At 37.5% G+C, this 18671-nt stretch overlaps 1 protein-coding gene across 4 annotated transcripts in view; it reads right to left on the reverse strand.

Annotated features, from left to right (window-relative positions):
- The window catches only part of TLK2 (tousled like kinase 2), a 136102-nt gene extending 122842 nt beyond the window's left edge, over positions 1-13260 (reverse strand). For 2 of the 4 annotated variants that reach the window (XM_074260937.1, XM_074260938.1), the window contains exons 1-2: positions 12943-13260; positions 11000-11082 (exon numbers count right to left, since the gene is read on the reverse strand). In XM_074260937.1, the coding sequence (XP_074117038.1) occupies positions 11000-11080 (81 nt within the window). In that variant the 5' untranslated portion in view covers positions 11081-11082; positions 12943-13260. Of the gene's footprint in view, positions 1-10999; positions 11083-12623; positions 12786-12942 lie in introns of those variants that run through there. The other 2 variants (XM_074260935.1, XM_074260936.1) reach the window with 2 other exon arrangements.
- Between the last annotated feature and the right edge of the window lie 5411 nt (positions 13261-18671).

Raw genomic sequence — 18671 nt, forward strand, 5'->3', positions numbered from 1 at the left:
TCCTCCTGACTTCAGGACTGGTGTTCTATGCACTTCGTCACCTAGCTGCCCCTATAATTACAATATTTGTAAAGTACTTAGCACAGTGCTTGCACATAGTAGTCATTAAAAAAACTCTAGTTATTGTTGTTACTGAGTGGTTTCAATTCATGCCTTCTACATTTACTAGCTATGACCTTGGTCACTTGGCATCATAGTCTCAATTTCCTCATCAATAAATTGCAATAATATCTATAATACCTCATAAGAAGAAAGCACTTTGAACACCATATATATATAAATGTGAATAATAACAAAAATTATAATCTCCTGAGACAACTCATTGAAATAGTTCTATTAAAAGTTTTTCCTTGTATCAAGCTTTATTAATCTCTATAATATTCTCACAAGAATGGAAAAATATTGTTCTTAGTTTTTTTTGAGATCAAAGGAAAAAAATCTAATACCTCTTCCATACAATGTTCCAATAAAATAATTGATAGCAAATATGTGACCTTCAAATCTTTTCTACTAAAGGTAATAAGCCCAGTTCCTTCAACCACTCCTCATGTAATATATTTTCAATTTGCTACTTTGATCAACCTCCTCTGGAAGCACTCCAATTTGCCAACATTCTTCCCAAAATATGTCCCCCAAACTGAGCACAATACTCAAGATTTGGTCTGTAAAGGTACAACAGAACCTCATAGCATTTTATTTTTCAATTCTTTAATACATGTATTATGAACAACTTTAAATTGCTATTTTCTGGGGTTTCCCCCTGTGATTATCTCAAATTTATTCTATCTATAGCTGATTCTTTAGCTAGTTATCTCCAGGATAAAACTGAAACTCCTTTGCCTGGTATTCAAAGGCACCACAATATGGCACCATCCTACCTTTCCAATCGTATACTCATTCTTCTTTAATACTTTAAACTTCAGTTAAAACTCAATTAAACTCAATTAAACGTTTTCCCAGATACACCCTTATTTATCTCTACCCAATCTGTTCCTTATCCCTAGAAAACCTTCCCTTCCTTTCTTTGACTCTTGGATCCCTATCAATCCTTGACAACCCAACTTAAAATACTATCTCATCTATGAAAATCTTCCATGATTTCCAATATCAGTATTAATCAACATTGTTTTGTACATAGTTGTTTGCATGTTGTCTCCTCCATTAAACTGTAAGCTCCTTGAAGGTAAAGATTATGTTGCTTTCTTTTTATCCACCAAATCTAAGCACACAGTTCTTGGCACATAAAAAACCACTTAATAAATGCTCATTGACTTGACTATAAACTGAGTCCCTTTATTGAATATGACCAAAAAGGTAGACTCTTACCTTAGCTAAATATCTCACCCTCCCAACTAAGAACTTATTTACGCTAAGTGAATTATAATATACGTGAAAATTATGATGAAAGTATAAATTGCAATTCCAAGGTATGTCATTCTGTAGGGAAGAGTAATGAGGAGTGTGGCTTAATGAAAATTGACATTTTATACCTATTGCATTCCCTCCATTCTCAACTTGGCAATCTAGCATTATAATAAGCATACCAAGAGAACTAAAGAATTAAGCATGTTAAATCCTAATTATAAAATAATTCACCAACAAAAAATGAGTGGGAGGAAAAGACAATTTATTTACAAATTGGTCAGCACAGTTTGAATGAATTTGCTATGTAAAAAATACTAGTGGGAATACATGTATCATTATGTTACAGATATCTTAAGATCAATGCTTTGTTTAAGGTTCTACAGAATTTTAACAAATATTAGCCTAGATTCAATAATCTAAATAAAATTAGTCTCGTGTCTAAAAGGATACACCTATTAGAAAAAAACAAATAGAAGTACTGACAACATTGCAATAGTCTAAATTTTAAAAGTACATAAATTATAGAAAATTATTTAATATAATTATGAGTTTATGTAACTACCAAATTCCTGAATTCCATTGAATTACACACACACACACACACACACACACACACACACACACACACACACACACACACACACACACCCACCACTACAGAAAGGCATCCCAAAGGTATGAAAATTTGGAAAAAGCATGCCATTTCAGAAGTAATTCCCTGCTATTATTAACAATGCCCTCTAGTCACTGCCAGAATTACTTTTTTCCCAGTTTGTTAGAGCCATAGTCTCTTTCCTTTTGTAATAATTATGCTTTTATTTGTCTGGAATGAAAAGCTACTTTAAGAATAAGGCTAGTCCTTGACTCCTCTCTTCTTTTTTTTTATAGCCTAGTATCCAAAAGGAATATGATAATAAAGGTCTTCTTGATTAGGAAATAACAGATCAATTTCCTGACAAAGATTCCTTTGACACAATAAGTCTTAAAAATGCAATCTCTGCAATGGATTGAGGACTAACAGAACATCTGACATACCTTTAACTCCTACAAATGCTCCAGGAATTTTGATTGGTGACAAACACATCTTCCTGAGAAAGATTACCCAGAAATGGTTTCAAAATGTTTAGGAATAAAGTGGAACTAGTTTAATATGTGTCAGGCTAGGTACTGGGAACAGAATAACAACAGCAGAATAATATTATAACAATAACAAGGGTCCATAGGTATTATTCATCTAGTACAACCCATTCTCTCTCATCAGATGAGTAAGCTGAGGTATAGAGAAGTTAAGTGGCTTGACAGGGGAAACTGAAACCAGCTCCTCTACTCCAAATCTAGTTTTCTTTCCCCTGTATCACACTTCTTCAAAAGAGGAATATCGGGGGCAACTAGGTGATGCAGTGGATAGAGCACCAGCCTTTAATTCAGGAAGACCTGAGTTCAAATGTGGTCTCAGACACTTAACACTTCCTAGCTGTGTGACCCTAGGCAAGTCACTTAACCCTAGCCTCAGAAGAAAAAAAACAAACTTAAAAAAAAAAAAAAAAAAAAAAAGGAATATCAATTTAGATAATATGCCAAAATAGGCCTATCAATCAACAAGCCATGCACTAGGGCAGGCATTAGGGACCTAGTAAGGTAGGGACCTAGTAAGAGTAAGTACCCACAAGGAACTTACACTCTATCAAGGGACGGCTAAACAAGTTGTGGTATAGGAATATAATGGAATATTTTTGTTTCGTAAGAAAAAAATGAATGATGAATATCATGGGTAAACATGTGAAGCACAGTCAAGAAAATAAAATACCCAATGATTCCAAAATGTAAATGGAAAGATCCACAAAATAATCAAAAGTATATGTTTTCAGGGCAGTTAGATGATGCAATAAGTAGAACATTGGTGCTGCAGTCAGGAGGACCTGAGTTCAAATCTGTTCTCAGACAGTCAAGATTCTTTAGCTGTGTAACCCTGGACAAGTCACTTAACTAGAATTTCCTTGCCCCCCCCCCTCCAAAAAAAAATTTTTTTTTTCAAATTACAAAGACCAAGTATGGCCCCAAAAAAGAGATATGAGAAGATAATTTTTCCCTTTTCCTCCTCTATAGAGTGTAGGGAATCTATATATAGAATACATATATATCAGCCTTTTCAATATGTTAATTTTGCTGAACTTTTAAAATTCTTTTTAATATAAGAAGTGAATCTCTAATAAAAAGCACAGTTTAGGAGGAAGGTAATTTTAAACAAAAGATATCCAAAAATTGATTTTAAAAAATGAGTAATGAGAAAAAGCCAAGCACTGGGCAATTAAGATATCATTAGTAATTTTGCAGAGAGAAATTTTAGGTGAGTGATAAAATAAATAAGAGAAAAGGAAACAGAAGCAACAAAAATACAGAAAATTTTTTTCTAGAAATTTGGCTATAAAAGGGAGGAGAGATACAGACAGCTCCTTGAGGAAATGGCCAATTTAAATGAAAGTTTTTTTTTTTTTTTTTTTTTTTTTTTTTAAACATTAGAAGCATGTTAAAAGCAGCAAGGAAGGAACTTTTATCTAAGAGCGAGACAAGTTTGGAGAGAGAGGTGATTGCAGGGAACCCCCCCCCAAAAAAAGCGATTAAGGGTATAAGTAAAAGGGGTATTCTTAGTAAAAGGGGCACTTTATCTTTTATTCCAATCTCTAATGATAAGGTTAAGGAATAATTTAATTTTGAGATGTAAAGTGGAAAAAGGGAGCTTATTTATACTCCTTTATCAAGTGAGAGGTGAAATTCTTTACTAAGAAATGAGGAACTAGAAAATAGTGAAAGGTAGAGAGTTTAGGAGGCTTGAGAAAACACTTTCAACAGACTTATTTCAATAGTGATGTTAATTATGAATATGTCATACCAAAAAAAATTAGAAAAGAATGAGACAAATTATCTTTCACAACTATGACTAAGGGAAGAATACCAAACAAGGGATAGAGATAAGATCAAATAAATAATTTGCATTACATACATTGAAAAACTTTTACAAATACACAAAATCAATTCCACTAGCAAAAATAAATTATAATTTACATTAAATACTTGATTAGAATCTGATATTTAAGACATAAAAGGAAGAAACAATATAATACCAAGGACTACTAGCATTGAACACAAAGAAAAAGTTCCCAAGAATGTCTACAAACTATTGAAAAATTACTTTAAGAAAAAAAATGCAAAAAATAACTCAAGGTTTTACAACAAACTGACAAAAATGATAAGACTGCTGATGAAGTATAACCTAATTTAAGCATTTTGGATAGCAAATTTGAAATTATGCTTTAAAAAAGTGACTAAAATGTCCATATCTTTTTTGTATACACAAAAATATTTAAGACAGCACTTTCTGTGACAGAACTGGAAATAAAATAGGTGCCCATCAAATGTGAAATGGCTAAAAAAATTGTGGTAAATGAACTGTTTTGTTTTGCACCAAAATTCCAATTTAGAGTGAAGGTGTCAAAAGACACTTACCTAATAAGATTAAAATGTAATATAGAAATATTTAGCAAAACAAAAATACAATATAGATGTTAATTAGTAGTTTTCTAAGTCAATATAATCACTAGAATATTTCTATTTAAGTTTGATTGGTAATAAGGAAGTCCCCATGAGGTTACCTCTGACAGTCAAGACCAACATTTGCTCTGTAATGTGTTGAGTTGCCTTAGATTCAAAGGTTTCATGATTTAAACCAGGTATGTAATAATTCTCCATCCACAATGCTAAACAACTCATATATATCAAAGGTAGGAACTGAAACAAGTATTTCTAATTCAAAGACCAGCTACTCATCATAATCAAGTTTCAACTACTTCCATTACATTACATCTCATATAATAACTTGAAAGTCACCCTATCTTAATGAATCATAATAAACATTAAATAAGAAGAATTCAGAAATATGGGAACATTTATGAATAGTAAAATAAGCAAAACTAGGAAAAGAATACACACAATGAAACAGCAATATAAAAGGAAAGAACAAAAAAACTTAACAAAAATGTATCTTCCTCCTTTCTTTGGTCAGAACATAAAGTTGTGAAAATGAATTTAAGTCTAACTCTATTGATGTGTTAGATCTACTAAACTGCTTTCTCCCCTCCTTTTTAAATAGAGAGATGGCTTACTGGGTAGAGAAAGAATAGATATGTAATGTGATATAAAAACTGAAACTGTCTGTAAACTTCAGATAATTTTTTTCTAAAACCGGAAAGGGAAGCAAATGAAGTGATGGCTTGGTAAAAGTACTTAACAAGAAAGCATCAGACACTGAAATCAAAGAAATTTAAGACCAATAAAATACTGGGAGAGACAATAACTGTATAAGATCCAATGGAGGAAATTCTGAATTCTTAATCATTGAATCAGAACACCTGTAAAAATGTTAAGATATATGTGAAGCTGAGCTAGATAACACAGGTCACACGAGCTGGAGGAGTGGAAGTATATAACAGATATACTGAAATCCCCTAGACAAGACAAGGGTGGGGGTGAAGATTATGAACTGGTCTGAAGGCTGATATTCACAACCAGAATCAGTTTAAAGTGACAAATCTGGAAGAAATGTTTCTTAAAAGAAGACAAGGTGCTACATAACAGAAGCAAGAAAGATTTAGAAGTAATAGTGGTAAGCAAGAAAGATGCTTTCTCCTTCTCCTGATCCAGTGTCTTGGATAGAGTAAATAAGGAGAAGGGAGAAAATTTAAAAGATGTATCCATTGCTAGAGGGGGTGAATATAAATGCAATAGGTCTTTTGGACCAGACTTAGTCTCCATGAATATCAAAAGATGAAAAGGACATGAGGGAAAAACAAAAACAAAACAAAACAACAACAAAAAAAAAAAACCACTAAGAAAGAAAGTGTTTGTTACTTATAGAAAAAGGAGAAAAAAGAGAACTTAGTGGAAGACAGTGAGCAGAGCTGGAATGGAATTTTTTAGGAAGGATAGGGCTGAAGTAGATGGTGAAAAAAGAATAGGTAAAGTAGCAAGCGGCAGAAGTGGATTTTGCTAGAGATTCTATATCATAAAGATTAGGAGAGGAGGAGATGAACATAGTACCTTATGAATGGGGCATTCATCCCCAGAAGAGAGCATAGGCCTAGTGTTACCAACTCTCCCTGAAGGTGAAGTCCTGATAGCAAGAAACAAAGTAAGGGGAAAAGCATAGAAAAAGTGCAAATCTAAGATCTTAAGAATAAGTATAACAACTCTAGGAGCACAATTCCTTTAAAAAAAAAATTTATTGAAACAATATTACTATACATTTAAATTCCAATTTCTTAGAATGTTTACCTGAAAAATGTTTTAATATCATTTATCAAGTGGAAAATACACATCAATTTATTACAAATTATAATGAATATTTCCATGTTAAATAGTTAACAATGTATAATGAATGCAACCAAGTCCCATACACTGCTGGCTCTTATTCAATGTTATTATTTTCTTATTTTTCTACATAGTATTTAAGAGTCAAGCCTTATTGCACTAAGAAATCAAATGTCAAAGAATCAATGGATCACTAAATGGCAAATGGACCCCCCCCCAACCCTGAAAAGTTTTTCCCCATTTTCATAATTGATGGATGGCTACATTTTTCTTAACAATGTGATTCTAGTTATCCCCTTAACCTCTCAATGCCCCCAGAAAATCTCTAAAACTATATGCAGCATTTGCTTGGCATAGATTTGCCTTGGTAGATTTCCCCATTAAAATATATATATATATATATATATATATATATATATATATATATATATATATATATATATATGAAAACAGAGACTAGCTATAGTTTTCATAATGGAATGGAGAGATAGGAAGAAGAATAGGTCTGTGATGCATATGCTTTCATTAAAAAAATTATAATAATGTAAAAATATCTCCTACCATGTATATAGAGATTACAAACTTCATGAGTTACCTATAGTCAATATTTAATAAAAAAGTGGGATGTGTCGTGTCCAAATGGAAAAAAAAAAAAAAGAATGTGCGATGTTTACCAACCACTCTAACTAATTTGCTTTTTAAAATCGTGGTTTCAGCTCTTAAAAAGTAAAATAGAATTCTATCTCATCTTATTCCATTTCTAAAATTACCAAAAGAAATTTTAACCCCAGAGTTGCTCCTGGACCTCACAGAAAGTAACTATACTACTAGTCTCTATTCAGGAACTTAAGTTAAAAACTATATTTTAGAGAGAGGTAATATAGTATAATGAATAGAGATTTCAGCCTCAAAACCAGAAGGCCTTAAATTCAAGTCCCAGTTCTGATACATCTTGGCACTGTGACCCTGGACAAATCATTTGGCTTCTCATTACTCTAGGCAACTCTCTAAAACTAAGTTTCAGAGCAGGTTCTAACAAGCACTGGAAATTTCCTCACCAAAAAGTTCTTTATACTAATTACAGGACCATTTCTGTTTTTATAAATAATTGTATATGCAGTGCATTGCAAAACCACGTATAAAAGATTTTAGACTAGTTGTGATGAGAGGCATTGTGGCACAGATAATTGAATTACTGAATTACTCCAAATATCTACGGAAATTAGGAAGCACGAAAAAACCCAGATAAGCACAATGGACTATTACACATGCTTGGTCATTCTGGTCAGACCTAATTTTTATAATGCAAAAAGCAAATGTCATGACTAGAGCTATACGGTGGCTAGTAATTTTTAAAACTGCTACTTAATTAGTGGTAAAGCATTCATGACATGAACCTTTACTTGTATTTTCCTTCTATAACCATCAAAAAGTAATAAATTGTCACAAAAACTTTAGAAAAAACAGACACAGTCCAAGAAGTTATGCCAACCCCACTAGATGGCACTAACGGAGGGAAATAACTGTTTTCTGAAAATGCAAGTAAAATCTTTCAGGCCTTTGCAAAATTGAAATCTGTCATAGGTATCTCAAAAGCATTATTATGAATATTCTGAACTAGGGCCCAGTAATTGAATTGAAGATGGGGAATAAACTTTTCCAAAAAGGTATCCTCTTCACTCCCAATTGCATCTTTTATTTCAAATAAAGGCATGTAAGAATTACACTAACTTATTAATGACAGGTAAAATAAATTCAAAGTCACCACAAAATGCAAGTGTTATTCTCAAATTATATTTATGATATAATTTACTGAAGTTTCTTTCACAGGTTCCCTGACACTACAAACCCTTTTACCTGCTACATCATTCCTTTCAATCACATAGTTTTCTTATTTGGAAATAATAGGGTATTTTTTTCCCCCTTTACATAGATACCGAAGCAGAACTTCCCATTTTGCAGTCAGAAGCCTACAACTACATTAAGATTTCCTGTCACTAGCTAAACTTTGCCATAATCTTAATTAAAGCATTGAAACTGTCATTCCTCCTCCATCTCCTCCCTCATACTCCCTCATACACATAAGATACAGCCATTTTCAGTGTTAATTCAAACAGTGAGGGACAGATCATGGAATCTAAAATTGAAACGGGCTCTCAAACATCACATAGTCACAGCGTAATATATTAGAACTGGAAGAGATTTTAAAGGCTATCTAATCCAACCTCTTTTTTTTTCTAATCCATCTCCAACCATTTTACAGAGAGGAAACTGAGGTGCACAAAAGTTAAGCAACTTGCCAAGATCATAAATGCAGTACAGAATAGTGAAGAATAACAACAGTTCTCATTTATATACTGCTTTAAAATTTACAAAGTGGTTACAAACCTCTTTACACATATTATCTAATTTGATGCCTCAAAGATAAATATATGTACTTTTAATATACCTATACCTATACATTATTTCACATTTCTCTCACAAACATATAATTTAATACTCACTATTAACATATAGTCTATCCTTCCTTATTTCTTCAGAATAGAATTTGTAGTTTTTATCATACAGTATTCCAATCTTCTCATTTTAAAGGCACAAAGAAATTAAATGACTTATAAAATGTTGCACAGGTAGTATGCAATACAGCTAAGAATGACTCAATGAATGAAAATGCACTTACTATGGGGCAGACACAATGTTTAGTACGCCTGAAGAAATTAAAAAAAAAAAAAAAGATTTCTCAAACAGCAAGGAGCTCACATTCTAGCATGAGACCACCACACACTTAGACAAGTGGTAGCCAGAGAAGGGCATTTGGCCTGGTATATTCAACTATAGAACACTTAACGTTCTTTCCAAAAGCAAAACCAATGTAAGTACTTAAAACTCCAACTCAAAGTTCTTTCTACAATATTATATTTCTTATAATACCCACCAATGATAACGAAGTCCAATGAATTTAAACCCCAAACAAATTGGCCATAAACTTACATCATATAATATCTAGAAACTTTATTTTACATGAAATCATTAAAGCAAAATATTAGACATACATAGTTTTCTAAATCAAATTATTTAACTATTCAAATAAATCAAAGTATATCTTTTTTTTAGCAGAAAAAGCTCTCATAGAATATCTTAGCTGAAGTTTCAGGAAACACTTTAATCACATTTACTCTCAACAATCAGCACATACAACGTGACAATTCAATGTTCAAGTATATACAGATTCTCCCCCCACTAAAAAATTTTTTTTTCAATTATAACTTTTTATTGATAGAACATATGCATGGGTAATCCCCCCAAAAAATTTTAAAGTAGATTTAAATGCCTAAATCCCTAAAAGAGAAGAAAAGTTACAAAACCTGCAGTAAGACTATCAAACCAAATCATTTACTACCAAACAAGCAAACTTGCAAAGAGATTCATATGCATAGATGCATAACAAAGTATGGTGATGCACTTAGAAGAATATCTTCTACCTTAATAAGAATCCACAAAGCTTAATTTTAAATAGGTTTTGTTCAATCAATTCACCAACCAGTTATGATAAACATTCAATGACTGAAGTCCTTAGTATCACCTCTTAAGCAAAAGTTTATCTATTAAAGCAAAGAATACTTGACCACATGGTGATGCACATTTGAACAATTTTAAAGAATCCAATCTACACTTCTTGAACTCAAGTCATTTGGAAATTTAGACTGGTAATGGCCTTTACATTTATGAAGATGTAATTATTCAAAATAACACAACTACCAGGCTTTATTCTCATTCCAGCCTCTAAAATTACCTCTAAAAAAAAATCAAACCATGAGTGAAAAGGGAGACTGGATGTGTAACTATAGGTAGGTATTGTAGAATGAGGATTTTGCAGATTTATAGCAAAATCTCAATTTTATTATACGAATATGCAAGAAGCCTCAAACTAGAAAGTTTAAGAATTACTTTTAGTAATTTAAGAATATACTATGATACTACTATGTAATTCATATTTTATTCAAAGAAAACAGATATGCTTGACATACATGAAGTCAAACGTGATAACAGGTGTGTGTATTATGAAAAAGAAAATCAATGAGGTGGAAAAAAATTTAACTGACTTGCAAAAAGTACTTCAATGATTAGCAGAGACAGAAAGAACCAAGAATATGGTCCAAATCAACTAACTCAACTAGTTGGACAATTCTGATACACACATCTACATACATATATAAAATCAGTTTAACTTAAGACTAAGAAATGCATCAGTTTCATCACTTTTACTCACCTTACTAACTCCAACTCCGGTGAACCTGGCTTCTAACAGTTCTTGCCTCCTTGGGTCCAAGCTATGCAATTCTTCCATCATTTCTAGTGGAAAAGGGAAGAGAAAAAGATATGAGGGCATGAAAACTTTATAATGGAAAAAAACAATTTTTATGTCTGATGAAATTTAAGGGTGACTATAACTGAATAGTCAAAGTGAACCTTCCTCCTCAAAGTATATATTAAGCAATAAATTTTATTATACTACAAAGAAAATAAAATGGTATTTATAAAGTCATCTTTTATAACTTTAAGAACATTTTATTCACCCATAAATCTGAGAAATTTTAGGTGTTAAACACAAATATCTCAATCCTTTTATATAAATCTTTTTCGTTATGAAAAACAGATGCAAAGGGTATATAGGAAATAAGGGTTTGCTCTCCCCTCCTATGAATCATTGATGACAATGTCATAAGACTATAAAATGAATCAGAAGCCACAACTCTAAATAATACTATGATTTCTCTGAAGAGGTCTCAGGAGAAAAGGCCTCACTTATTTTTAATGTAATGGGGCACTGAGGGTAAAGTGAAAGTAGAGGATACATATCTATACACAAAACCATCCTTTTTCTCATTCTCTTTTTTTGTTTTTGACCACTCCCTGCAGCACTATATTTCCCTAGACTCTACACATCTGTCTTAGCACTCCTTCCAAACAGGGAGGGGCAAGAGTACACCATTTTTAAAATTGCTCTATTACTAAATAACATACAAGCTACTTTCAGCAAACCTGTTCCTTTATATTCAAGGACTAATCCCTGCAAATAAGAACCATAAGAAAGCCCTGACACAAAATCTGAAGAGAAAAAAGAGATGTACCACTATTACAACTGACACTTTCAAACATCCAGTTAACCAGTTAGTAGGATGCAAATCGGGGAGAGGGTGCAAAGAAGAGGGGTGATAAGATGATTTTAAAGTTCACTAGCCCCATGATTCAAACCTCTCCTTGGCAAGTTAACATGCCCACAATTTCCAGTAACAATCAATATATACACCCTTGAAGTTTTATTTCCCTTCCCTTTGCTGAATTAAGGGTCTAGGGTCCTAGGAGAAAAAAATGGTAGAGAAATTAAAGTTTCACCGAACCTCCCCCCTTCCCCAAAACACACATACACATACACATACACATACACATACACACACACACTCTCAAGTGTAGCGGAATTTTCCTGGAGGGGAGGGGACATAAATACCACAAAAGATTGAGCTCCCCTCAAATAACCGGCCTTCCTCGAAGTCTCGTCCTTCCCATTAACCCAGACGGGTTTCGTCAAGCTGCATCCTTCTCTCAAACCACGAGATCCATCGGACCTTTTCTAACTCCCATCCCCAGCCCAGGCCTGGAAAATAACGCCTCGGCGGTTGCTACGTTTAATGTCTCCGCACGTTTAAAAAAAAAAAGGGAGGGGGCCTAGTCCCTCTCCAGTCTTCGCTCCGTGTGAGCCCCGGGGCTGGGCCTGGGACCTAGCCGCTCGCCCTCCCGACTGCCCGGGGCCTCGTAGCGCAGCCGCCGGCTGGGGCCTGTTCGCAGAGCCCTGCACCAAGCCGCCTGCAAACTTTCCCCAAGTTCGGCCCCACCTGTCAGGCAAGGCAGGGCAGGGAATTAGGCCGAGCAGGCAAGCGACTGGGCCCCCGGGGTCGAGATGCGCTCTTCCGTCTGGGGATGCCGAGGCTCTCCCGACAGCTCCCACCCGGGGCCGCTGAGGGGCCTTGGCCCGGGAAGCGTAGGGCCCAGATCCCGGATCCATGTGCACCGGAGGGGGAGGGGGAGCGCCGGGGCGCTGGGGACGGTTACGAGAGCCCCGGGCTCGCCCGGCCCAGCCTCGGCCTCAACCCGGGTCCCGGCCCCGGCCCGGCGCCTGCCCCCGCCCCAGGCTTGGCTCGGCCGCGCTCTCACCTGCCGCCGCCGCCGCCGCCGCCGCTCCTCCCTGGAGGGGCCCCGACCCAACCCGACCCGGCTCCGGGCCGCTCCGCTCTTCCCCTGGGCAGGCCCGGGGCGGAGCCGGGGCCTCTCCTAAGCGCCGCAACCCCCCGCCCGGGCAGCCGCCGCCGGCGCCGGGCTCCACGCGAGGGCGGGCGGGCGGGGGAGGGAAAGAGGGAGGGAGGGAGGGAAACAGGGAGGGGGAGGGGGCGGGGAGGCCGCAGATCCCCGGGCTCGCGTACCGAGCCGGCCGCCCGAAGGGGGCTGGGGCCGGGGAGGCCGTGGGGGGCCGCGGAACCGGCCTCCTGGCGCCGGACAAAGGCCAGGGAAGGCGCGGGGGGGTGGGGGGGGGGTGGGGGGGTGCCGGGCCCGAAGGTGGGGCGGGGGGAAGCCCGGGTGAGGCGACTCGGGGGAAGGGGGGGGCTGGGCTGAGGAGGGTCGGAACCGCAGATGCCTGGGACCCGCCTCCGGCCCCTTAATCCGGATCGGTTCGGTCCGGATTAGTAGTGATAGGTGTAAACACACTAGTGAAACCGCGTGTTCCCTCGCGAGATTTGCACGGCGGAGAGGCGGGGGTGGGGGGGGAAGACTGTAGTGGTGCTGGTGGTGGTAATGTTGGTGGTGGTTGTGGAAGAGGGGGGGTGGGGGGGTGACAGAGCCTCCGGTGGGGGAGGGGGAGGGAATAAGGTGGGGGAGGGGACGTCCCGCAGCCCGGACCGCGCCTCAGCCAATCAGCAGCCAGGCTGGGCCGGCGGGCAGGGGTTAACACGGAGCCCAAGCGGAGGAGGCCATAGTGGCCGCTGCCTCGCACAGCAGTTGCAAGAGAGAGGTGGGCTAGCCAGCTTGCTTACTGGCTGGCGGGCTGGCGGCCTCCGGCCCAGTCGGGAAGCTGGGACCGGACCCTGAAGCGCGCCCTCTGGCCGCTGTGGCTACTGCTTCCCAGGACGGAGTCTCTGGAAGGGGTCTTCAGCGCCCGCCCTCCCCACGAAGTCTTTGTGTCACCGGCAAATGCCTCCTCGCACGCGCTGCTGGAGGATGATTGGCGGGGGAGGGGAGTGGGGTGAAGCATGCTCCCCCTCCTCCCCATCCCGGGGGTCCAGCGGGCTGTCTTCTGGAATCCCCGCGCTCCGCAGGTTCTAATCCCAAGGGGGCGAGAGCTGCTTCGCTGAGGAATGGGTTCTAGAATGACGGGCCTTAGACTGGGAGGGGGAGGTTTGGAGTTTCGGAACGTCTCCCAATCCTCCCCACCCAGGTAATTGGATTTTTTTTTCATTTTTATTATTACTATTATCGGGTCTGGCCTTCCCGTGCTCACGAGTCTGCACCCACCGCCAGCCCCGAGCTGAGCCTCCCCTCTACTCCCCTTCTTGCGACCCTTCTTTTTCTCTTTTGAAAGTTGGCAACCATTAATTCCACGTGGAACGGTGTCTGAACGAGCCCACTTGAGGGACAAAAGGTTCCCTGGGGTCCAAACGCGCCCCCATACCCACAATTATGCAGCCGTCTGAAAGCGGCGGGGAGGAGGGATTAGGTACTGCAAAGGCTCTCCTCCCAAAGGTGCCGAGGAGTTTACATTTCAACTCTACAAACATTGAATTGTGAGGGCACCCTAGAGGGCCTGGGGGATAAGGGGAGGGGAGTGGGATAAACAGCCCTGCCCCCATCACCGGGTAGGTTTCCCCTCCTATTGTGTAATAAGAAAGATTGAAAGAGGAGTAAGTCTGCCGGTAGTTGGCCATACTTAAAATGGGGACTTGTGTACTGGAGTGAAAATAGTAGCCATTCTTATCACCAAGTACTGAAGAAAGAAAGGCATTCTGATCTGGCTCCCATCCCGGAGGGTTGGGAGATTAACGTCAATAAAAAAGTTTCGTTTTCTTTTCCTTGGAAGCTTTCTCCATCACTTTGCTAGAGTTGATTTGAGGATCACAGCAGTAAAATTCAGACATTCTTTGATAAATTGAAAACTTCTCTCCTTAAATTTATGCAGAGATGGGGAAGTTGGAGCTTCTATTTCAATCACTTACATTCAAATAGGCTGCAGAAAGAGAAATAGAAGTAAGTTACTTATTAGTTTGACTTTTTTCTCCAACCTTCTATAATCTAGGAGTTTATTCTTGGGGGGGGGGGGAGAAAGGAGGAGGAGAGGAAGAGGGGAGATGGGTGGTAATGATGAAGAAGGAGGAATCCTCACACTGTCGGTGAATTATTGATTTAAAATCAGGGTGACATTAAACTTAAGAGACTGACAATACCCTAAGTCTTTCCTGATTCCGAAAATTGTTAGTGCTCACCCTAGTCTCACAGAAATTACTTTGTATTTGTTTTTCTACATACAAGTTGTATCCTCTAGTCGAATTTAAGCTCCCTTAGGATAGGGATTGTTTCCTTTTGTTTTGTCTTTGTATCTCCACCCCCTAGAAGAACCAGGCTCCGTGGTGCGTTGGAAATTATAGCTACTTAACTTTTTTTTTAATTGTTTGCAATACTAATGAGGAAATTGAGGTCCAGAGAGTCAGAAATTAGCCCAAGTTCACTCACATAGGTAATTTCTCATTACTAGAGAATTCAGACCAAGATCTTGTGATTTCACATATAGCAGTTTCGATTATATCCCTTCATTTCTCCCTTAAACTAACAAATGTTTTCCTTCAGTATTATATCAGTTTTGAAAAGGGAACAAATCTAAGTCAGGATAGGAAACAGAACTTAATATAATATATAAGGCACAATACCTTCTACCAAACTGGAGAGTTAGAGTGGAAAAGAAATGTATTCTGACTACCCAAGGGCAACATTGAAATTACATTGTGATGACTTTTAGACTTTTCCCTACAATGAACCTTTAGATTTATGCTCCCACTAATGGTGTGGATTACAAACTCCATCAAGCCTTCTAGTTCTGGCTATGTCTTCTCAAATCCTCTCAAGAGGGTTTATTTAATGGGCTGAGGGCCTTGCACTGGATCTCTTGATTCCAGTGATAAATGTAGGTTGTCCATCATTTCTCTAATTTCCTTTTCTGGTTACATTTCTTTATGCCACATCTTTGGCAGAATTCTTCATTGGTAATAGGCTACATGCTCTCATTATCACAACATAACCATTACCATTTAGGTGATTGAGAATATTAATTCTTTGGAAAATGATATGCAACCATACAGATGAATGGAAGAATGCTTTATAAAAATGGGCTTTTGTTTCAAGGAGAAACATGGAATCATTAAAAATGCTAAACTTTTTAAATGCAGCTCAAAATTATGTTCTAATCTATTGTTTAAAAAGAACTTTAAAAGTAATCTAGTTCAGTTTACCACTCAAAAGTAGGAATCCCTACAATGATATACTTGATAAGTGGTAAATTAGCCTGATATTTGAGTACTTTTCTGAACACAGAAATCACTTCCATAGGCTTACAAGGCAGCCTATTCCATTTTGGTGTCACTTAACCTTAGATAGTTTTTTAAAATAATGAGCAGAAATTTGTTTTCCCTCTCATTTCTTCTCTTTCTACCTTTTCAACTACAAAGAATAAATCTAATTCTTATGACAATTCTTCAAATACTCGAAATAGGCTAAAACTATAATTTTTAGAACTAGCCAGAAACTTAGGTTAATCAATTATTCAACATGCAAGTATTAAAGCATTTATGTGCCAGGCCCTGGACTAAGCACTGGAAATACAAAGAAAAATAAAAATAGACCCTTCAAAAAGTTCATATTCTAATGGGGTTGGGGCACCAATATGCAAACAAATATGTAATTTAAAAAAAGATACAGACATAAATATACATAAAGTCACATACATATTTGATATCCGAAGGCACTAGAATTAAGAAAGACTGAGAAAGGTTTCTTTCAAAAGGTAGAATTGACTTACTTACAGAAAGCTAGGAGGTGGGGGTAAAATGAAAAGCATTTTATAGAGATCACAGTGTTTTTAGATTTTAAAAGAACAGTAAAGAGGCTATGTCACTAGATTATACAGTAAGAAAAGAAAAGTATAAGATTGGATGGGTGGGAAGGAAGCAGATTATGAAGGACTTTAAAAGCCAGAGATTTTAATTTGATACTCAGATATTATCTAGTCCAGCATCTTCATTTTATAGATGAACAGAAGCCTGGAAAATTGAAGTGACCTATCCAGTTACACAATAATAAGAGTGCCCAAGTCAGGATTTGAGCCAAGATCTCTTTCTCTCAACCTAACAGTCAACATATCATATCCCCTCAAGTTTCTCCCCTAAGCTATAGCACTGTTTTCAGAGGTTTGCTTTTTTTGTTTTTTTTAACATTCTGTTTCTTAATGTCAGAGTTAAACCAGTTTATATATGTTTGGCTTAAAGTAAATGTAGGGTTTTGTTCTGAAGGAATAATTTGTAACAAAGAGAAGATCCCTTTTCTCTAGGTGTAAAAGTTCCTTTTCCTTTCCCTCTTTAAGAGGTTTTTATTCATTTGTAAAACAAGGGAACTGGGACGGACAACTTCAAAGTTTTCTTCTGACTGAGAAGATTGGGTCCTTTAAGCCATCTTCCTGGTAATTTACAACCAGCTAGGATCATATCTAAGAATTTGATGGGCTCTATTAGGCAAAGGACTCAAGTACTGTGGTGATAATCATCTTATAGAGATGAAAATAACAAATGTCAACAGTAGGAAGGACATAGGAAATGTTGTACTCCATTTCCTGGAGAAAGGCAGATGTTTTCAAAGCAAACATCCTTGCTGTTATATGGTTACCTTCTCATAACTCAATTTGACATTGGCTATGTAGACCAGTTTGTTAAAATAATATTGACCTTAAAACAGTAACCTTGCCAGGCTCCAGTTTTCTCTTACATTACAAACTGAACTGCATTTTCTTCCTAAACTGAGCCCCTTAACAGCCAGGTCTGAAGCAATAGGCCAGACAAATAGCTACATGCATTGACAGTGGCCAAATTTGCATCAATATGTGGCTATACAATTGATAGGGATTTCTAACTCAGAAATATTGAACAAGTATCACCTGATCCTGGCCTCTGCCTTTTAGCAGGCAGATAAATAAAAAATTAACATATACTAGAACAAATCATCATAAAGCCATAGATTTTTGTACATGGAAGAAGAGGACTTAGAGTTTAGATTTTAAAAACCTTATAGAACAGCTCAACTTTATATAAAGGTAGATAGTAGTACACCTCAAATTTATGCACAGGTCCTCTGACTCCAAAAACTAGGGCTGTTTCCACTATGGTATAATCAACTAATCCATACTTGCCAACCCAAACTATCCTATCTATCTATCTATCTATCTATCTATCTATCTATCTATCTATCTATCTATCTATCTACCCAATAAGTATGTATATTCCTCATTTTTATCTTTCCCCATCTAACTTTAGCTTGAATGATCTTTAGCTTGAATGATGCTGGAGACTATAAATTGGGAGTTGGGGAGGAGGCCCTCTGAGGGAAGATAAAGAAGAATCTTTGTGGAAAGACAACGAAGCTTTTCACTGGCCAAAAAAAGAATACCATTTCCAATAGGCTTTGTTACTAACAGATATATACACATTAAAGGGCTGAGGTTTAGAAGGATGGAGAACAGTGAACTTTTCTCTTTAGTTTACCTTTTGTTATACCTCTGATATATTCCAAGAGAAATGCTTGGAAATATTTAAAGCTAAATGGTTCAGTTATTTGTAAGATATCCCAGGAAAAGA

This window comes from Sminthopsis crassicaudata, chromosome 4, assembly GCF_048593235.1.
Source record: "Sminthopsis crassicaudata isolate SCR6 chromosome 4, ASM4859323v1, whole genome shotgun sequence".
Taxonomy (NCBI): Eukaryota; Metazoa; Chordata; class Mammalia; order Dasyuromorphia; family Dasyuridae; genus Sminthopsis; species Sminthopsis crassicaudata.